The sequence below is a fragment of the Carassius auratus genome, chromosome 40 (genome assembly GCF_003368295.1).
Source record: "Carassius auratus strain Wakin chromosome 40, ASM336829v1, whole genome shotgun sequence".
Lineage (NCBI taxonomy): Eukaryota > Metazoa > Chordata > Actinopteri > Cypriniformes > Cyprinidae > Carassius > Carassius auratus.
Window position 1 is genome coordinate 18,699,561 of NC_039282.1, and position 21,267 is coordinate 18,720,827.

General features: G+C 34.2%; 1 protein-coding gene across 1 annotated transcript; it reads left to right on the top strand.

Moving 5' to 3' along the window:
* The first annotated feature begins 1,253 nt into the window (after positions 1-1,253).
* LOC113058772 (long-chain-fatty-acid--CoA ligase 3-like) lies at positions 1,254-19,915 on the top strand. The gene is made up of 13 exons (XM_026226973.1): positions 1,254-1,432; positions 3,553-3,662; positions 4,444-4,582; positions 6,432-6,582; positions 8,548-8,671; positions 9,627-9,698; positions 10,595-10,734; positions 11,334-11,506; positions 12,623-12,697; positions 14,049-14,240; positions 14,538-14,652; positions 15,743-15,900; positions 17,059-19,915. Exons 1-13 carry the CDS (start codon positions 1,279-1,281, stop codon positions 17,214-17,216), a joined length of 1,761 nt encoding a protein of 586 aa, XP_026082758.1. The 5' UTR covers positions 1,254-1,278; the 3' UTR covers positions 17,217-19,915.
* Positions 19,916-21,267: the final 1,352 nt, after the last annotated feature.

Genomic DNA, 21,267 nt, shown 5'->3' on the forward strand with positions numbered 1-21,267 from the left:
CTGCTGTTATTCAACTAAAGCTGCCAAACATGTGCTGCTGTTGTGTAACGTGAGAAGAGCTTGATTATATATCACAAACAACTGCTGGGTTGATTTTGTGCTAGCATCGTTTAGTGCTTTATTCTTACCTTGTTCTGGTTCTAATGTGTTTGAATACTCCACATCAACATCTAAAACACAAATAAGATACTCTGCACAATCAATGCATTTGTATCCTAAAGGCAACCTTTTACAACTTTTGAATACAACAGTCGCAGTCTAAACCTTTAAGATTATTATATGTAAGTTATTGGATATTCTTTGCATGCAAGAGTGACAACGTCCTTGTAAATTTTCTAAATGAGGAACAGACATTGATATATAAAGGTCTATACATTTTGATATATGATTGAAAAGCACTGTGTGTGGGGGAGGGGTTAATTTTCAAGTTTATTTATCATGTGCACAAAAAGTCAGTGACAGCAGTACATTACAGGAAATGAAAACGATAAATATTACGAATAATTGTGTTAAAAGTTATAATACTATCCTCTGTACTACTAATAATAATCCATTGCATATTGTAAAGGTAAAATTATCTGTAGTACATTCATATTTTTCATATCGTATCAAAAGATTTTTTGTTTGAACTATCCAATACGATATATAATAAAGCATTTGTATGTGTGTGTGTGTGTGTGTGTGTGTAAAATAAAAATATAATGGTAAATTGTAAAAATATTTTCTTTTATATAGAGAAGAGAACATTTTATGTTTAAATAATGTATAATAGCAATATAATATTAATAATAATAATTTGTATTTGTAAAAGTTAAGTATCTCTATCTTTTTCTTACAAAAAGAAGAAAAAAATTTTTTTGTTGCTATTCTGAAAGAATTTTAAACTATCCAATACTTATCTTTTATCTTTAATTGTAAAGGTCAGTATAATTGTATCAATTCATAATTATGTATTGCAATTTAAAAAATTGTTTACATTATAAGTTATGAGAAGAGAAGAAAAAAAAACAAGCCAAAAAAAAAGTATTTGTTAAAAAATGTAGAATGTGATTCTAATAACTTCTCAATGAGTTGTGACTATATAATGATCCAATAGGAGGCGCTGTTGAACTATTAAAATTGTTAAGTCTGCCCCAATGATGGGGAACAAAGTTGATAGAAAGGACTGAACAGAAAAGGTGAGCGATGGTCTCTTTTCCCGAAGAGCAGCTGAACAGAAAATAAAGCATCTCAAACCCTTTGTGTCTCTCTAGGTGATTTTTGGGAGACTATCGCTGGATGTCGTATGATCAGGTGTATAAAGAAGTGAGAGCTTTCGGCAGCGGTTTGGCTGCTTTAGGACAGAAACCTCTGAAAAACATTGCCATCTTCTGCGAGACAAGAGCGGAGTGGATCATAGCGGCTCAGGCCTGTTTCATGTACAACTTCCCATGTGAGTCACACACACACACACACACACACACACAGCATGAGGGTCAGTTAAAGGTTAGTTCACCCAAAAATCTTCAGAACACAAATTAAAATATTTTTGTTGAATTCTAAGAGCCCTCTGACCCTCAGCAGTGTAATTACCAAGATCAAGGTAAGGAGATCAGTAAAATAATTCATATTTCAGAATGAGCGCTTTATCATCTGTAATAATATGTTGAGCATCTCCTCTGGGATGTTTTCTCATTAAAATCATATGCTTTCCTATTAATTCAACAGAATGTATGGCAATGCCAAATCTGGTGGCTTCACTTTTATGACGTCATGAGCAATCCAGTTCTCCGTTATAAATCAGTGCAACCTTTTTATTTTTAGGTGGATTATCCGTTTAAAAACCTCTTAGGACATCCTTGCAACTGCTTGAACATTCCAGACACCTTAGCAATCACCAAAATAACACCCTAACATTGTCGTAGTGAGTTGGTATTTTTAAAAGAATATTATAGTATTTCTTAGCTTCATTCATAAATCAGAGATTCACATGCAACATTGAAGAGAGAAGATCTGCACAGTATGTTGTTATTGAACAGACACATGCACAGGGAAATCTCTCACCCTCATGCAAAACTGCAGCAAATATTTGCTCAATATTTGAGTGTTTATGACACACAGGGGGCTAATACAGAGCTTTGTGTGTGTGTGTGTGTGTGTGTGTGTGTGTGTGTTGTCCTCATTGCACTTCTGTTATATAAGCGTAACCCCCCACCACCTCCTCCCTCTCCTCTCTGTCTTTTTTCACTGATCCTCCTCTAAAGTTTGTGATATTGATGTGGTTTTTATCAGCTCAGCGGCCTCCCTAAACACACACACACTCACACTCACACTCACACACACACACACACACACACACACACACACACACACACACACACACACAGACACACACTCTAGTGAATCTCAAAAGACCATGCACAGGTTACATATAATGCCAGAATATTTGAATATTTGCATTAAGAAAATACAAGTCTGTCTATGCACAAGATCAGTATTAGAGTAAAAATGTTTGGTCCATTTTCCTGAATGAGACAGTAAATCATAAATGCATATATCTGCTATATGTATCTGAAAGTATTATTGTAAGGACAATATGAAGGAAAAATGTGCTTAACTGATAAATATATAAATATATATATATATATATATATATATATATATATATATATATATATATATATATATATATATATATATTTATACAATATATACTATTGTATTTTATATGTATTTTTATGATTCACTATATATAGCCATAAAAAGTATCATCATTGTACATATATATTAGTACAAGTAGGATCATTTTTAAACCTATATATAGTGAATTTTATATTATATAATATATATTTATAATACTAATTTTGTATTGTAAGTCTAGATTGTAATATTAAATATAATAATATTTGATGAACTTTGCTGAAATTGTTTATGAAAATGATATTGCCTTTTTTTTAGACATATTTTCATGAGATTGACCCCCTCATGTCTGTCACATAAATACATTGACACACACACACACACACACACACACAGATGTCTGTGGCTCTTTGGCTGACTTCTGCACCCTTGTGTTTTTGTCAACATCAGATGCTCACGTACTTGCTGTCATCAGACCTAAGTGTGTGTGTGTGTGTGTGTGTGTGTGTGTGTGTTAGAGAGAATGGCTGTTCATGTGTTATGTGTTGCAAACATGCATTTTGTCACTTGGGTATGTTATTGTTTATGTCAGATGTGTGTATGCGTGTGCTCTAACACATAAATATTTAAGCTTATCTTCATGTGTGTGTGTGTGTGTGTGAGTGTGTTGATGTTTCCGTGGCGATCTCCTCTCTGTTTGTGTCTCATGGCTTAAGTGTCACGCCCTCAGGCAGTGATGCAGACTGATGATGTCACAGAATCTGGCTCACCGACCCCCCTGTGTTCTCTGGGCAGCTGTGTGTGTGTGTGTGTGTGTGTGTGTGTGTGTGTTCTGGCTTGTGCTCGTTTGCCCTCTTCCTGAACTTCTCACAGCCATGTCATGTGTGCTGTTACTCCTGATAAGACCTATACAGATATATGTGTGTTTTACAGTGGTCACTCTTTACTCTACTCTGGGTGGTCCTGCTATTGCTCATGGACTCAATGAAGCTGAAGTTTCTCACATCATCACCAGCAAAGAACTTCTGGAAACCAAACTCAAGGTGATCAAACACTCAAAAAACAGACTATACAAAGTGTTCCATGTAGTACATCAAATATTTAATATGACTACAAACGATCTATCTAACATCTGATTTTATTAAAAAATATGCACCAGTTTGAAAGTGTTACGTTTGCAATAAGAGAAGTATCTTCTGCTTACAGAGGCTGCATTTATTTAATCAAAAATACAATATAAAAACTAAAATATTGTGAAATATTATTACAATTCAAAATAACAGTTTTATATACCAGTGTATTTTAAAGTGTAATTTATTTTTAGGATGAAAAGCTGAATTTTTTTTTCTTCAGTGTCACATGATCCTTCAGAAATCATTCTAGTATAAGACAGTTCTTTCAAAACCTTAACAAATCTTATATATAATTTACTGTGTATGTTGCACGCAAAGGAGAAAGATGGTGTAACCTTGACCCTTTGAATCTAATGAGCATGAAAAAAAAATAATAATATCAAAGTCTATTTTCCATAATCCAACCCAATCCAACCCCTCATACTGAATATTATATTTAGCTTTGAAATGCATCAGTTAAAGGGATAGTTCACCCAAAAATGAAAATCCTATCATTTACTCACCCACAAGTTGTTTCAATCCTGTAAAAGCTTATTTCTTCTGTTGAACACAAAAGAAGATATTTTGAAAAAAAAAGGGTCCACATTGGAACATAATATGGAAGTATGGACCATCTACTGTTTTGGTTACCTATGGGTGAACTATCCCTTTAAATACATGCATTAATGTTTTTGTGCTTGTATTTTGACAGAATATTTTTCTAGAGGTGCCCAGATTGCAGCACATCATTGTTGTGGACGATAAACTCAAGAGCGGCTCTGAATACCCACGAGGCATCAGTGTCCACAGCATGGCGGCTGTAAAGAGGCTGGGGGCCCATCCTGAGAATGGTACTTGTGTGTGTATGTGTGTGTGTGTGTGTGTGCGTTTGAGGTTGCTTCAGGTCATGTGAATGAGAAATCCTCCATCTGTGTCAAATTAAGGACAGGGTCGAGGGCGTCCCTGACTCTTTCACTCCGTCGTTTACTTCCTCCATTATAATTCTCTGTGAAGCAGGACTGACCCTCAACAGCTGGTAGTAGTAGTGGTTTACACACTGGATAGTGTGTGTGTGTGTGTGTGTGTGTGTTGGGTCATCTTTTCTCACACTGCTATAGACTTCACACGACATCGAGCTGATCTTCCTCCTTCAGCTCGACATGAGACATTCGCTCTGTTCTGTGTCAGTGTGCTTATGCTAAATCACATCGGGCCTCAAAATGCACAAATGTACACACTCGAGTTCCCATGTTCCTCATTAACGGTGCTGAAATCTTGGAACTGTTTTAATGGCACACTCTAGATTTTAAAGCTAAAACGTCCTGTTCTGCTACTGACATCTGGCGCCCACTTCCTGTTCTTATCTTCTTCATTCATTCACACATAAGACAATGTTTTTACTTTTATAGTCTTTATCAATGCACTTCAAACAACTCTAAATGAACTCCCCTCATCTCCAGTGTTATGGGTGCTCATTTACTCTTGTTCTAAACCAGCGGTGCTATTGTGAACTAAAATGTTGTTTTCGTTAATTGAAATAAAACAGAAAAAAGCAAACATTTAAATAAGAGTAAAAAAAAACTATTTATGTTTTCATTAAATTAAATTAAAAAACTTTAATAAAAAAAATGAACATTAGAAATGCAACAGACTAAAATAAAAAAATAGTTGAAGTACTTTGGTTAAAACATTAAAAAAAACATGAAAAATATTTTTAATGTTAATAAATCTTAACTATTTTTGTTTTAATAAATAAAGCACCACAACATGACTAGAACTAAAATTGTATTACAATAATAAAAACTAATTATACATATTGATAAAACCCAAATGAGATTAATCCCTGAAGTTCATGCTGCTCTTTTTGTATAATGAAGAAAATAACAAAAGCACCATAAACGTCTCATTAATGTTTTTCAGTTTTCATTGAATATGTGTTCATTTTACAGAAAACATCTCTTGTAATATTTCATTTTTGAATGAACTATTCCTTTAAGAAAACAGCTCAGAGCTTATTGTCTGTCAAATGTGTTTTATTGGATCATTAATATTTCTTAAATATCTTTAGTTTCTGTCTTAAATATAAAAATATGAATAAAACTTTAAATAATATAAACAAAACTATATGTGTATGTGTTTATATATATATATATATATATATATATATATATATATATATATATATATATATATATATATATATATATATATATATATATTACTATTACTCAGCTATGATTTTCATCATAAAAAATCCATAGAAGCTGGCATTGCTTAAAATTTTTATTTATGTTTTTAAGTCAGATTAATATTGGAAAATGTTTCTTTTCCAGCGTATTTTTCTAGTAATTGTTTCTTGGCTTGAACTCTCTATTAAATGGATTTTGAGGTTTAAAAATGAATTGCAAATGATAGGAAAAGTCATTCCGAATAAAACACTGAAATAAAAAATTTGCCTTCGTCCATGTATTTTTAATTTTGCTATGTTTTTGAAAGTAAACTGTGATGTCACAATAGAACACTCTCGTCTGTGATTTCACAACCAATCAGAGCACTGCTCGATGATGTCACAAAGAAGCACTCAGGAGATCAAAGCACAGTGAAGTATTGACTAGTTCAGAGTGAATAGCTAGTGGTTAATAGAGTGAAGTATTTAACAGAATGTGATTTGTAGTAACTTGGGTCTACTTGTGTCCACAGTGTCGAGACAGAGACGTCCTCCGAGTGCGTCTGATGTGGCTGTGATCATGTACACCAGCGGCTCCACCGGCGTGCCAAAAGGAGTCATGATCTCTCACAGTAATATTATAGCTGGAATCACCGGCATGGCCGAGAGGATTCCCAACCTCGGGTATGAAACACGTCCACACACCTGCCATCTGTCGCATTCACTAATGTGTTTGTGGATATCATGGGCCCTATCTTGCACCCAGCGCAATTGACTTTGTACACCAACGCATGTGTCATTCCTATTTTGCACCCGCGCAAAGCGCGCTTTTCCCTCCACAGAGGCACGTCGCTAAACTAGTGAATGAACTTGCGCTCCCTGGGCGGTTCAGCGCAAAAAAGGAGGCGTGTTCCGGCGCAAACAATCCCTGGTGCTATTTTGATGTTCCATTAAACAATTGCGCCACTGACCAGAAAAAACCTAGTCTAAAGTCAGTGGCGCGTTGCGCGTTGTTCATTCTGCTATTTTAAGGGCGCATGCTTGACCATAATGTATAGCGTGCACAACGCGCATACACTTTGCTCATGTAATCTACACAGATGCAACAGTTATTTTTGCAAATCATAAACTGTTACACTGAAAAAAAATATTAACACATGAGATGACGGAAATCATTGTGGTGTGCCACGAAGATGTGAAAAAATAAATCTAGCTTACAAATTATTCAGGCTAATTGTAGTAATTAAGGATCAGACCTGTTTGAGGTCATATATGTATAAGGACATCTGACAAATTGGTTTGTCCGTCAAGAACCAGGAAAAAAAAAATCGATGAAACAATTGTGGCTATTTCCTCCCACGCCTGTTTAACCGACGCTATTTTGGGTGGGTTTCTCCCATCCCCATACAACACAACTTCTCTGTCTTTCACTGCTCTTACAAGAACATCAGTCTCCTCGGCTGTGAACCGCTCCTGGCGTGCGCCTGGTAAATACGCCATAATAATAGCAATCCATAATGGAACTTGCGCACCTGCTTTTAAAGGGAATGTTGGATGACGCTCTGATTGGTTTATTTCACGTTACGCCCAAACCACACCTATGAATAATGAAGATACTTCAGACCAACCCATTTTAGATTTGCGCCGGGCGCAAGAGCCATTTATCCCGCCGGGAAAATAGCAACAGCGCCGAGACCCGCCCACAAAGTTACTTGCGCTTCGCGCTTTGACACTTGCGTTTCAGATCGTTAAAATAGGGCCCCATATGTTTATCAGTGCTTCCTAGAAAACCAGTCATGGTTTCGATGAAGTAAACAGAGTGAGAAAAAACAGTGACAATTATGAGTCAGTGGGGATTTCTGTGCCACGCACTGTTTGTTATATATGTCATGTGTATCTTATACATGACATATGCATGCTGTTTTTACAAATCTTGTGAACTCAGCAAGAAGATACAGCGAAAATGCAACTAAAACAAAAACGACTTTCCTATTGTTAGGGAAAAATACATTTGTCTGTATACATTATTAACCATTTGGATGTAAATATGATATTTCTGTAAATTAAGTTTCCAGTAAGATATTTGAATCTTTTCTTACAATATTTTCTAATTAAAGTCTCCTCTGCTCACCAAAGCTGCATTTATTTGATCAAAAATACAATAAAAACAAAAATATTGTGAAATATTATTACAAATTAAAACAGCTGTTTTCTATATGAATAAATATTACATTTTAATTTATTCCTGCGATGCAAAGCTGAATTTCCAGCAACATTACTCCAGTCTTCAGTGTCACATGATCTTCAGAAATCATTTTAATGTTCTCATTTGCTGCTCATTTCTGCTCAAATCTTGAAAACTGTCTTTTTTCTTTTTTGGGGGGGAAAACTGTAATGTATTTATTTTTCAGGATTCTTTAATAAATAAAAAAGTTTTTATAACTTTTTAACTTTTTTATTCAAAATGATCAAGTAAATACTAAATAAATAAATAAAAACAACAACACTATTTTATAAATATGTATATTTTCTGTTACACTTGCATGTTTTATACAAGATGCATGAAACAGGCCTGATAATGAACAGAATAGGATAGTATAATGTTTATTTTCCCTTAAACCCTGATAGATGATGAATGTGTTTTCACAGCGAGGATGACACATACATTGGCTACCTTCCTCTGGCTCACGTGTTGGAGTTGAGCGCGGAGATGGTGTGTTTGGCTCACGGCTGCAGAATCGGCTACTCTTCACCACAAACACTCGCAGACCAGGTACAACACACACAGTTCTGTTCATATTTACTGAGTGCATCCTGGAGATCAAAACACTGGCCTTCACTGAATAAAAAGATTTTGTGAAGTTGAAATAAAACTGATTATTGGAGTATGTTTTACATGAAAATACTATTTCAAGTCTTTCTACTTCAAAATGTCAATCCAGTGTTGCTTGCTGTTTCTTTGTGATTATTTGTGAAATTTACTTGTAAATTCTGAATGAAAATGATTTCTACACCAATTTTTTATTGTATGATGTCACTGCTCTGTAATAAAAACCTAATCAGCACAAGTGATGTCACAATCAAGCAATAATACAGGCAAATTATTTATATATTTATTATTTAATTAAATTATTTATTTACACATATACAAAGTATAAATTGATATATATTTTAAAAAATTATATATATATATATATATTTATATATATAAAATATTAAATTTTTTAAATAAAAAATATATATTATGCCACTAAACCACTTACATTTTCTCATAAAACACTACTACTAAAACAATTAAAATAATATGGGAAAATTAATATAAGCTCTCTCTCTCTCTCTCTCTCTCTCTCTCTCTATATATATATATATATATATAAAATATTAAAGTAATTTCAGCTTTTTAAAGAGACATATTTCTTTGTGATGATGTTTAATTCAAAGTGTTACTTGGTGTTTCTTTTTAATAATTTGTGAAATGTACTAGCAATTTTCTGAGTGAAGTTTCTACACCAATGTTTTTCGTGTATGATGTCACAGTAAGTATTTACAACACAGTTAACATATTGATGTCACTATCAAGCATTTAATGTCAAATAATATCAGAGAAAAATGCTGAAACAACAGCAGTACGTAATGGAAAAAATGTGCAGTGCTGTAGGCGTTTCTCTTTCTTTGCAACTTTGTCAAGACAAATGATAATGTTTCTATTAATCGTTTTTACTTTATAGTCCACCAAGATAAAGAAGGGAAGCAAAGGGGACACTAGCGTCCTGCGGCCCACTTTAATGGCAGCAGTACCAGTAAGACTACATCTCTCTCTCTCTGGGGTTTTGAGGTTGAATGTCAGCGAATGTGATTGTTGAGAATGATTTACAGCTGTAAACAGAACGTGAGAAAGCCCGTGTGGATATCTTTCTGACAGTAGTGACTCACACGCTGTAGATGCACAATTAATTATGTTTTATTTCTCGATTTTCTTTGCTGGAGGACACTGTAAATGCACGCACACACACACACACATTGTGTGGTTGCACACGAGGGTCCCAGTGGATGGATAACGACACAACAGCAAACTTCCATAAACACAGCGGCTGAGAGCAGTGGGAGAACATCTGATTCATAAGACAGCTTATGAAAAATACCCAGAAAGCTGTTCTCCACCCTCCCGTGTCACATGAGATGTGATGAAATGTGAAGTGGAAAAATGTCAGCAGTAACTTAATTAAAATCAGCGTCCACTTCCTTGCAAAACAATCCTGTGGTGAAACCAGATGGTAGTGCAGTTGTGCTTTATGTACTGAATTATTACAATATTCATGGTGCTTCAAGGTTTTTCAGATAATTTTTTGTGGTACATTTTCTCTCTCTATGAGAAAAGGTAATTGCTTCTGTGCCCAGGTGAAGTCAAGGGGTCGTTTTTGTGATGTCATTTCCTGTCTACTGTTTTCCTTATGCATGTTTATAATACCTCAATGACTTTGATTTGGTGGACAAAAGTTAAACTATATTATTAATTATATATATATATATATATATATATATATATATGTGTGTGTGTGTGTGTGTGTGTGTGTGTGTGTGTGTGTGTGTGTGATGTATTAGATTAAATCAAATAAAAATCCCAGTTAGATTTCACTGTGTAAAATTGCATCACGTCTGTGGATTTTACATGCAGATATTTTCTCTCTGTGTGTAGGAGATCATGGATCGCATCTATAAGAATGTGATGCTAAAAGTGGAGGAAATGAGTGTTTTTCAGAGGACTCTGTTTCTGTTGGCCTACAACTATAAGATGGAGCAGCTTGCGATGGGATACAGCACCCCACTGTGTGACAGGTACATCACACACACTCACACACACATGGGTTCATCTCATAGGTGTAATGGTTTTTATTCTGTAGAAACTGTATATTCTATGGCCCTTCACCAACTCTACACCTAACCCTAACCCTCACAGGAAACTTTGTGCATTTTTACTTTCTCAAAAAAACTCATTCTGTATGATTTATAAGCGTTTTGAAAAATGGGGACATGGGTTATGTCCTCATAAGTCACCCTCTCCTTGTAATACCTGTGTCATACCCATGTCATTATACAGAGTTGTGTCAAAAACACACACTGCTCCCGGTGTGTGTTCACTGCTGTGTGTGCTCTTTGGATGGGTTAAATGCAGAGCACGGATTCTGAGTATTTAGTCAAATATTTATTTCACCATTCTTGGAGAACACAGAGACAAATTTTTGAACTGGTTCAGTGAAATATCCAAAGAACAATCTGCAAAAATCAATTAGACTTCTCAATGCAACTCCAAAGAAAGAACCAGACGTTCCACTAACAGGGCATTTGGTTATTATTGAATTAGCATTGAGTTGCATTGCCAGTTTTAGTAACTCCTCCGGTTCTCACACTCACCTCTTTATTCCTTCTCTCTCCAGGCTGGTCTTCAGGAAGGTCCGGGCGTTGTTAGGTGGCCGTTTGCGGGTGTTACTGTCAGGCGGTGCACCTCTGTCTGCTGCGACCCAGCGCTTCATGAACATCTGCTTCTGCTGTCCTGTAGGTCAAGGCTACGGCCTCACGGAGACCTGCGGCGCTGGGACCATCAGCCAGCGTGAGATTCACACCTTCATCCAGCATTTCTAACACTACTGTACACCTCTTCATAATCTATACTAGCGTCCGAAAGTAAGAGAAGAAACGAATGCTTCTATTCAGCAAGGATGTATTCAATTAATCGAAAGTGTTAAAGAAGGTTTCTTTTGAATTTTCTATTCATCGAATATATATATATATATAACATATGAAGCAGCACAACTGTTTTCAACATTTAAAATAATGAGACATGTTTCTGGAGGGGAAAATTGGCATATCAGAATGATTTCTGAAGGATCATGTGACTGGAGTAATGCTGAAAATTCAGCTTTGCATTACAGGAATAAATTACATTTTACAATATATTCACATAGAAAAGAGTTATTTTAAATTCTAATAATATTTCCCTTTTTTTAATGTATTTTAATCAAATAAATGCACCCTTGCCGATCAGATGAGGCTTCTTTATAAAGCATTAAAAACTGACTGCTGCCTCATTTTTGAACAGTTGTGTATTCGAATGGAAATTATTTGATATAGATATAGGTATCTTATATAAAACAATGGGAAAGTCATTTGTTTTGCTTCATAAAAGTTTGTTGCTAAACTTGTGTTTCTGTTTTATATGGACAGTTTTTAAATATAACTGATGTTAAAGGCACACAACACATACACATGAAAAATTGTCTCCCTTACACTATTGCTAAAATAAAGTTCGCGTTTTACAATGTAAGCAAGCAAAACTATATTTTCCGATTCTAATCAATTACACCAGGTGGAGCATGGACTCATAAACTAACTTGGTTTTTGCTAATAAACATGACTAGCATGACATGATTTTAATATGTAAACAGACTGTAAATATTCACAATAAGTGTAATTGTGTTTTAATGAGAAAATGATATTAACAAATGAAACTAGGTCACCAACTCTGTGTCCTGATCCTCAAAAAACATTGAAATTATGATTTGTGGAGGACAGCAGCCTTGTAAAATGATTGAGATTTGTGTTCTCAAGAGTTCACACCGATGGTGATTTTTTTAATGAAGAAACACATCTTTTTCTGCAGTGGAAATAATGACACAACTGTGCTCTTACAGCTAATATAGATGGTGTTGTCTGTGTGTGTGTGTAGTGTGGGATTACAGTACAGGACGAGTTGGTGCACCGCTGGTTTGCTGTGAGGTTCAGCTGAAGGACTGGATAGAAGGTGAGTGTGATACACACACACACACACACATATATCTGCTCTTATAATAACACTGTCATGGATGTTTACCTATTCATCAGGCGATATGTCTACGCAGAGAGAAAGATCAGCAGAACAAAGCAGAAGGAAGTGGAAAAAAGTATAAAAGGACGTTTGCGACCTTGTAAGGAAGACACTTCGAGCGGCTATTTCTAGACAGATCAGCTTTATTCTGTGCATGATACGTCTTTATTTGAAAACACATTAAATTACTATTGGCAGCTTCCATTACAAAGAAAAACATCCTTGTTAAAATCATAAGAAGGAGAGGCCACGTCACAGTGTTAAAGCTTTAAAATCAAAGCTTCGGGAGCTGGTAAATATTAGTTAACCATATCTAAATAGTCTCTGTTTTGTATATCCATGAAAACCCAGGCATCTTTTCTGACTGGCAATCATTTTGCTTTTGAACTGCTAACTGGATTTGCCAAAGTTTGTCAGAGTAATACGTGTTTAGTTTCAGAGCACTTAGTGGCTCATAGGTATCCATTAGCAGAACTGCCTTTGTGAAAAAGTACACTTTAGCATACTTTTAAAATGTTATTACAGAAATAATATACTATAATAAATAATAACATGTAATAATAATATAATAAAATAAAAATATAAGTATACTGCATACTATACTTTGTACATACTGAATGTGTAGTTTTCTGAAACTTTGTATTGTATTATAAAAAAAGTGTATATAATAATATACTATATATATTTATATACAGTATATACAGTGAGCACAACAACTACAGATCATTAAAACAAAGATTTAATATGTACTTTAAAGTAAAACTTTAAATTTGACATTATTACAAGGTGCACTTTTAAAAGCATTTTGAATGCTGATGTATTTATGAAAGTGTCTCTGTTTAAGTATGCTTAAGTGGCCTTTTACTTCATTATTACTATTTGCAAGTAGGGTTTTTATCAAATATTATTTTAAGATTTCAAGTACTGTACACTACAAGTGCACATTTAATTCAAATAAACACACTTCTTCTTCACAAGAGTGCAGCTTATACTCATTTTCATGTTTCAACCTCAACTGTTCATGGAAACAGCTCCAAAACTCTGAGCGGTCCAATTACATCTCAGTCTCTTCCTGTTTAATTAAGCAGTTCTTGGCCAGAAGCTGCAATGTGGATCAAATCAGATGTCGTTATGTTAAAGTTTTGACGATTTATACACGACTTGTTGCTTAATAAGCTCTGAGCTCACGGTAGGACTGGAACCCTACTGATGTGCTTTATGAAGTCCAGCCCATTTCCCCTTTCCTTTATTTTTCGTGTGTGTCATAATGCATTCTGTGTGTATCCAGGAGGATATCGCAGCACAGACCGGCCCTGTCCACGAGGAGAGATTCTGGTCGGTGGGCCCAACGTAACAATGGGTTACTACAAGAAGAAAGAGAAGAACAGTGAGGACTTCTTCGTGGATAAGAAAGGCCAGCGGTGGTTCTGCACCGGAGACATCGGAGAGTTTCACGGAGACGGCTGTCTGAAGATCATCGGTGAGCAAGATTAACCAGAACATTGTAAAGACAGGAGTTTTTGGCAGGAGCGAGGGAATGGGAGTCCCCTCTCCTTTATGATAAAACACTTCAGTCCTGTATTTCCAGTAAATGACACGTCTCACAGTCAACTTTACCCACACAAGGGCAGCGATAAGAACTCAAAGAAAGCAGGATACACTCCAAAAGGGAGAGAAAGAAAAACTTCCTGTTGCACAAACTCTCAGACACATCTGATGAATTATGGTTGATATTTGCATGTGTGTGTGTGTGTGTGTGTGTGTGTTTGCCTGTTAGACCGCAAGAAAGACCTGGTGAAGCTGCAAGCGGGAGAATACGTGTCTCTGGGAAAAGTGGAGGCCGTCTTGAAAAACTGTGCACTTGTGGACAACATCTGTGCCTATGCCAACAGGTGCCGACACAAAAACAAAAACACCCTCAACAATGAACACTGATTTACGAGGTTATTAAAATCCCTTCTATAGTTCACACACAATGGCTGTAATGTTACCTTCATTCGTTCTGGTGATATCTAAAGAAGGCATGAGGGTCATAATGTTAGTTAATGCATTAATTAACATGAACAAACAATGAACAATACATATATTACTGTATTTATTCATATTTGTTAATGTTAATGAAAATACAGTTATTTTTAGTTCATGCTAATTGACAGTGCATTAACTAATGTAACTAATTAATGCATTAGTAAATGTTAAAATTAATTAAATATTAATCAATGTTGTAGAAGGATTGTTCTTGCTTGGTTCATGTTAACTAACATTAACTAATGGACCATTATTCTAAAGTCTTACCCTATAAATAGAATTTTCATACAATAATTTAATCTTAAATATTCATATTTTTTTAAAATATGTAATTTAAAAAACTATTTGAAACACTCCAAACTTTATATCTTTATAAAAAAAAAACATTTGGTCATGTGTAATAAAAATGTTTAATTACAATATTTTATATTAATTTATAATAAATCTAACAAATAAATAATAAAAAACATTTTAAATATAAACATTTTTAAATATTTTTAAATATACAAAATAAATCAAATATACATAATGCATTTATTTCAAACAGAAAAAAAGAAAATCATTCACTGCTCTTAACTTAATTATTTTAGTAGATTTAATAAGGATCAATGTATATTTAATTAATTCTGCAGAAACGCTGTAGTGTTATATTTTTTACATTTGATTATTTCTATTTATGTATTAATGCTGCTTTTAAATAGTCCCGAACCTAAAAACTTAAAGCACTGTTCATTTCATTTATCTTTCTTATATTGTATTTATTTTAGTTTTTTCTTATTTTTTAATAACAAAGATTTAATTAAATAACAATAACTATGTCATGATTTTTATCGATACCGTAAAATAAAATACTCATGTCATGACATAAAATTATGGTTACATCCCCCACCCCTAACACAACACATTAATAGTCAACTCTGCTGAATCTAAGTCCCTCCTCTTCCTGTTTTCCAGTGAAGAGTCTTACGTGATTGGCTTTGTGGTGCCCAATCAGAAGCAGCTGCTGGCGCTGGCTGACAGGAAGTGTGTCAGGGGTTTGTGGGAGGAGCTTTGTAACAACCCTGTCATCGAGGAGGAGGTGCTTAAAGTCATCACAGAAACAGCACTTACAGGTGAAACACAGTTTGGGTTAGCATACTTTCATACTACTCATGCTATTTGTGCTGTATCTGCTTGGTCTTAACACATCTTAATTCACCCTTTTACAAATTAAGGCCTTAAAAGGGTCTTAAAGTAGAGCAGAAAGTCCTACCTTTATAAAATCATGGCATTCAATCTTGCATGCATTACAGAAAATCTTCCTCAGAATTTTTCTCTTGTCTTCCAATACAAATATCTAAGATACATTTACTTTACTTAATATGCAAAATGAAGATATAAAGTCATTTTTGGGGAGACCGAACAAAATGAAGTGAGTTTGTTTAAAACGAGAACAAATGTGATGGCCTCATTGATGATAATCTTACAATAAAAGATCACTCGCTGCTCTTGATTGAACTGCTTTTATCAGTTTATTTGTAATGAACACACTAAATGGATTTTTACATTTGATTATTTGTTGTTCTTACTTGAATGCTTTTGTTTAGATGTAAAATGAAAAAGATAACGCATTTCTTTTCTTATATTTGTTCTACTGTTTTTTGTTTTGTTTTGCTTGATTATAATAACAAAGATAAAAAAATAGCTATACTGTGACTATTTATATAGTAATTATTATTAAGAAATGCAACGTTGCAGGTGATTTTGTTTTGGAACATTCAGAAAACTTTAACTCAATTTCTCTCAAAACTGATTTTGCAAATTGTCATTTTTTTATCAGATTCCAACAAATCATACATCATTTTGAAGATATTTTAATGGAGAATTAACTATTTATTTTAAAATGTGACTCATTTTGCCAGCACAGGTCACAAATATCGTTTTCCTTTGGAATTAAGTTAAATTCTCCGAGCCTATTGGCAGATATTTGTCCTTTTTAATAAACTCACTTTGAAGTTACATCTCATTTTCTGCTCCGTAGACATACATTTAGAGAACATAAATCTCTAAATTTAATTTCTTAAATTGTCTTTACCTAAAATGTTTTTGCATTCATAAAACTTTTCTCTAGAAGTTTCTCTATTAAATGCACCAATAAAATAATATTGGCTACAATATTAGCAATCATTTAAGCTTGAAATGTTACTTTAGATCATGCACATTTATTGTGCTTCCTGTTTTACCACTCTTTAGTTTAGCTGATTCATTTCCTGTTCCTGTGTATTTAACAGCCCAGTTAGAAAGATTCGAGATCCCACGGAAGATCCGGCTGAGCGTTGAGCCCTGGACCCCAGAGACCGGCCTGGTGACAGACGCTTTTAAACTCAAACGAAAGGAGCTCAAAACTCACTACCAGAACGACATTGAGAGGATGTACGGTGCCAAATAGAGACAAACAGAGCCAAACTACTCATTCCAGGAAAGAGAAAGTAACTTATCTCACCGTAGCAACTTCAAATCAGGATGGAGATTTCCAATGGGGCGTTACAGACGTGAACATAATGGTTTCAAATTATTTCGTACAGTGTGATGACCAGCACTCACAACCAGCAATACATAAATGCACCAAAAGTGATGCTAACTTCTGCTAAACTTAACTGCTAAATTAGAGACCCCTCCATCCCTTCCAAATTCATGCATGCTCCCCAAAAACCTGCCATGTCAGCAAATCAGAAGTAAAATAACCGACAAGCAAACAGGTTCTGTGCTGTAAATAGATAGAGTTACATGCACCCAAATAATCCGATAATAACTGCTTGATTGAACCACCTTGATTGAATCTGAATTACATTTCAATCAGATTGAATCCTGAAAAAAATCTGTCCAATAGAAAAGAAAAAAAAAGATGCAGAGAAGTGTTTTTACGTCATACACACATGTTTATTTTCGCCTCGCGTTTAATGAACTGGTCCGTGGAGGAGAATGTGTACAAAATATTTGCTAAAAAAAAGCTTTAGGATATGTCATCAAGACTAAAACTTCAATTATGTTCGCAATAGACCAGGAGAAAACGCTAGATTGGATTTTTAACCAATTTACGAAAATTAATGCATGTGTATATACCTAATATGCGATTTCTCAGGACATTTTATCCATGTTATTCCCCAAAAAAGCTTTGTCATGGCTTGAAATACTTCCCATGATGCTTTGGATCTCCAAAATGTTGCTGGACAAACCAAATCACAGAAGCCAGTTTCACAGTCAATCAAACCTTCAGTTTCAAACAAATACGACTTGTAGATATCTTAATGAAACTCTTCCAACATCAGTTGACATCAGCAAGTTTCTGTCCAAATAGGAATCGTTTTTCTATTTTTCCATTACCGTCTGTTAATACGGTCAGGAGACCAATGAAAAAAAAATCAAGCAATATCAAATATATTTACTTATTACTGTATCTTGGATTACTGTTGCAATAATTAGCTTTATTTAATATAAGAACGTGCTCATTGAACAGTATGAAATTCTGATTGATGTTGTAGAATTTGAATGTTCCTATTGGGTGACTTTATATCCTGCTGGACAGGGTAATAGATCTAGAATGATTAATACATACCATTCAGCCAGGTCCGTTAAACATTTTGAACTGAATTGACTCATTTCTCTGAGATTTTGCACTATTCGTCTATAAAGACGCTCTGACTTGTGCTTAAATTTAGAGAGTTGAACCGTTTCATTCCGAAATAACAGACCAGACTTGATGCAAATTGAGTTGTTAAATTTCTGTCTGGCATTTAGGAGCTTGTGTAAGATCAAAGTTTGGCTGGTAAGCTTAGCTTAACTAATCTCACCATGATTTTGGTCAAAGTGGGCGAAATTTCAAAATCAGCCGTGTATTCTGAAATAAACTGAATATATAAATTGCAAAAAAGTCATTGTATTATATGTTCAACCTTTTTTTCCATAATAAACCAAATACATAAATTGTATAAATCTAATTGTATTAATGTATAAATCTCACTTTCGAAAATGTTTTACTTAAGTCTGAATTGAAACAGTCACGTGACCTTTACGGCTAAGCTGATTGGCTCCAAAACTATTCTTCAGACCTAACTGTGCATGAAGCAAATTAGTGTTAAATTAGACTTATAATAATGGTTTTATTATTCACAGCTGATAAAAGGCTCCCCGGCTCTTTTCTTTATCCTCTCTCTGCTTGTTAAATGTCCTCGCTGTGATCCCTGTGGAAGCGGCTGCCATAAACTCTGTTCTCATTGTTTATTTCTCTCACGCTCTCTCTCTTCTCAACATTATTACTTTGTCCTTTTGGTCCTACGCTGTTTGGTGCCCCTGACAATAGCCTGTTTTGAACTAAAATGAAATCAGACATTGCAATATCAGGCCATAAGCTATTCATTTATTTTGCCATTTGCCTTCAAATTGATCCTGTGAAGTTGAGATAATGGAATAAAGGACTTTCCTCTGCAAAACTCAGCTTTAAAGTTTGGTTTGTGGGTAATTCCTACTGTGAAGCACACATCCAATCCAGTATATGTCTTATGAATAAACTTAATTATTAAAGATCACTATTAAGTGAATAGAGTGAGTTGTTATTACAGTGGATGTTGCCTATTTATTGTCAATGTTTCAAACAAATCATGTTTACAGGTGCATATTGTTTTAACTGGTAATCAATTTTATTTCAACTTTTCATTCTACTGGTCTTTTGTGAAATCCCTTAAACAAACAAAAGCCATGTTTACATGAGAACATTATTTTGTTTTGCAAACAGCAGTGAAAACATCAGTAAGTTTTAGCAATGGATTTAAAGAATTGTGTGATGTTTTGTGATATCAGTTTGTTAGTGTCACTCTAAAACATTCAAAATGAACTTCAGGTTAAACAGTTTTAAAGCATGACCTCAATCCTTCACTGAGCAATGACTAACTTTAGCTCCATTGTGTAAATAATAATGAATAAAGTTGAAGTGTCTGATCTTGACCAGAGCATATGTCTGAAGGTCTGCTATTCCCTTTTATAGAAATACTTCCATAACAGAGCTGCAGCGTACAAAAGTCCCTATAGTGATTGCAAAAATTCCATGTAACTGAAGGAATTAAATGTTGTAATGCTGATGGTTTCCTCCGATCCACTTCATAATGCTGTTTTGTCTGCCGTGTGGTCTCAGACAGGGAACTGCCCCAGAGCTGCTGATTTGATCAGATTTTTATGCGCTTTGCGTCAGTTCTGTTACTCGACCCTAATTGACAGGTGTGGTTTGGCATTGGTTTGTACATCCTGTCTTCAGTTTTCTGCAGCTATGCAACACCTACCCATCATGCATCACAGATGAGGTTGGCATTGATTCTAACCTACTTTCATTGCTGACGTAAACGAGACCAGGAGACCCTTGAAAACTACGTCAATGTGGTTGTAAAGTATACATAACATAACCTTGCTTATTCAAATGCACAGAATGGCATTAATCAAACTATGCATTGGATTAATGTTTGCCATATATATATATATATATATATATATATATATATATATATATATATATATATATATATATATATATATATATATATATATATATATATATATATATATATATATATATTAAATTAAATTAAAATTACATTTATGCATTTAGCAGACGCTTTTATCCAAAGTGACTTACAGTGCATTCAGGCTATCAATTTTTACATATCATGTGTTATATATATATATATATATATATATATATATATATATATATATATATATATATATATATATATATATATGTATATGTATATATATATATATATATATATATATATATATATATATATATATATTAAATGCTTCACAAATAATTTACCTCATGATGTATTTTGTTGTTGTTGCAAATTGTTTATTACTCGCATATAGCTATCACTTTAATTTGCAATGCTGACATAAGCTATTTTCTTTTAATTTGCAAAGCTGCTAGTTAAAATTACTCTAAAAATACAGTAAACTATTTGCGCTATAGACCAGTATGTTTATGATCATGATAATTAATTAAAATAATATAGTAACAAATACCAATACCAAACAGCATAAGGTCATTTTTTGTACAAGTAAAATAACGAAGCAAATGAGACCGGAAGTCTCGCACATTTAGTTTACAAATGTCCGTGTCTGACATTAGCCTACGTCGTATGAAATATAATATGAACTAATACACACACACACAGAGAGAGAGAGAGAGAGAGAGAGAATAAAATCATGTTCAGATTTTGGAACGATATGAGATGAGTAAATTAAAGACTTTTGTTTTCGGGTGAGCCATTCCTTTAAGACAGCGTTGATTTATTTCTGCATAATTCATGGAAGCCATTCATCCGGTTTTTCTAAAAGCAAGCAGTCCTGCTGAATAAGAAGCTTTCCTAAAGCAATCCTGTCAAGTTATGTTATGATAGATGAGCACATTTGGCAGCACTGCGCACTTGGACTCCATTAAACGTCAAAAG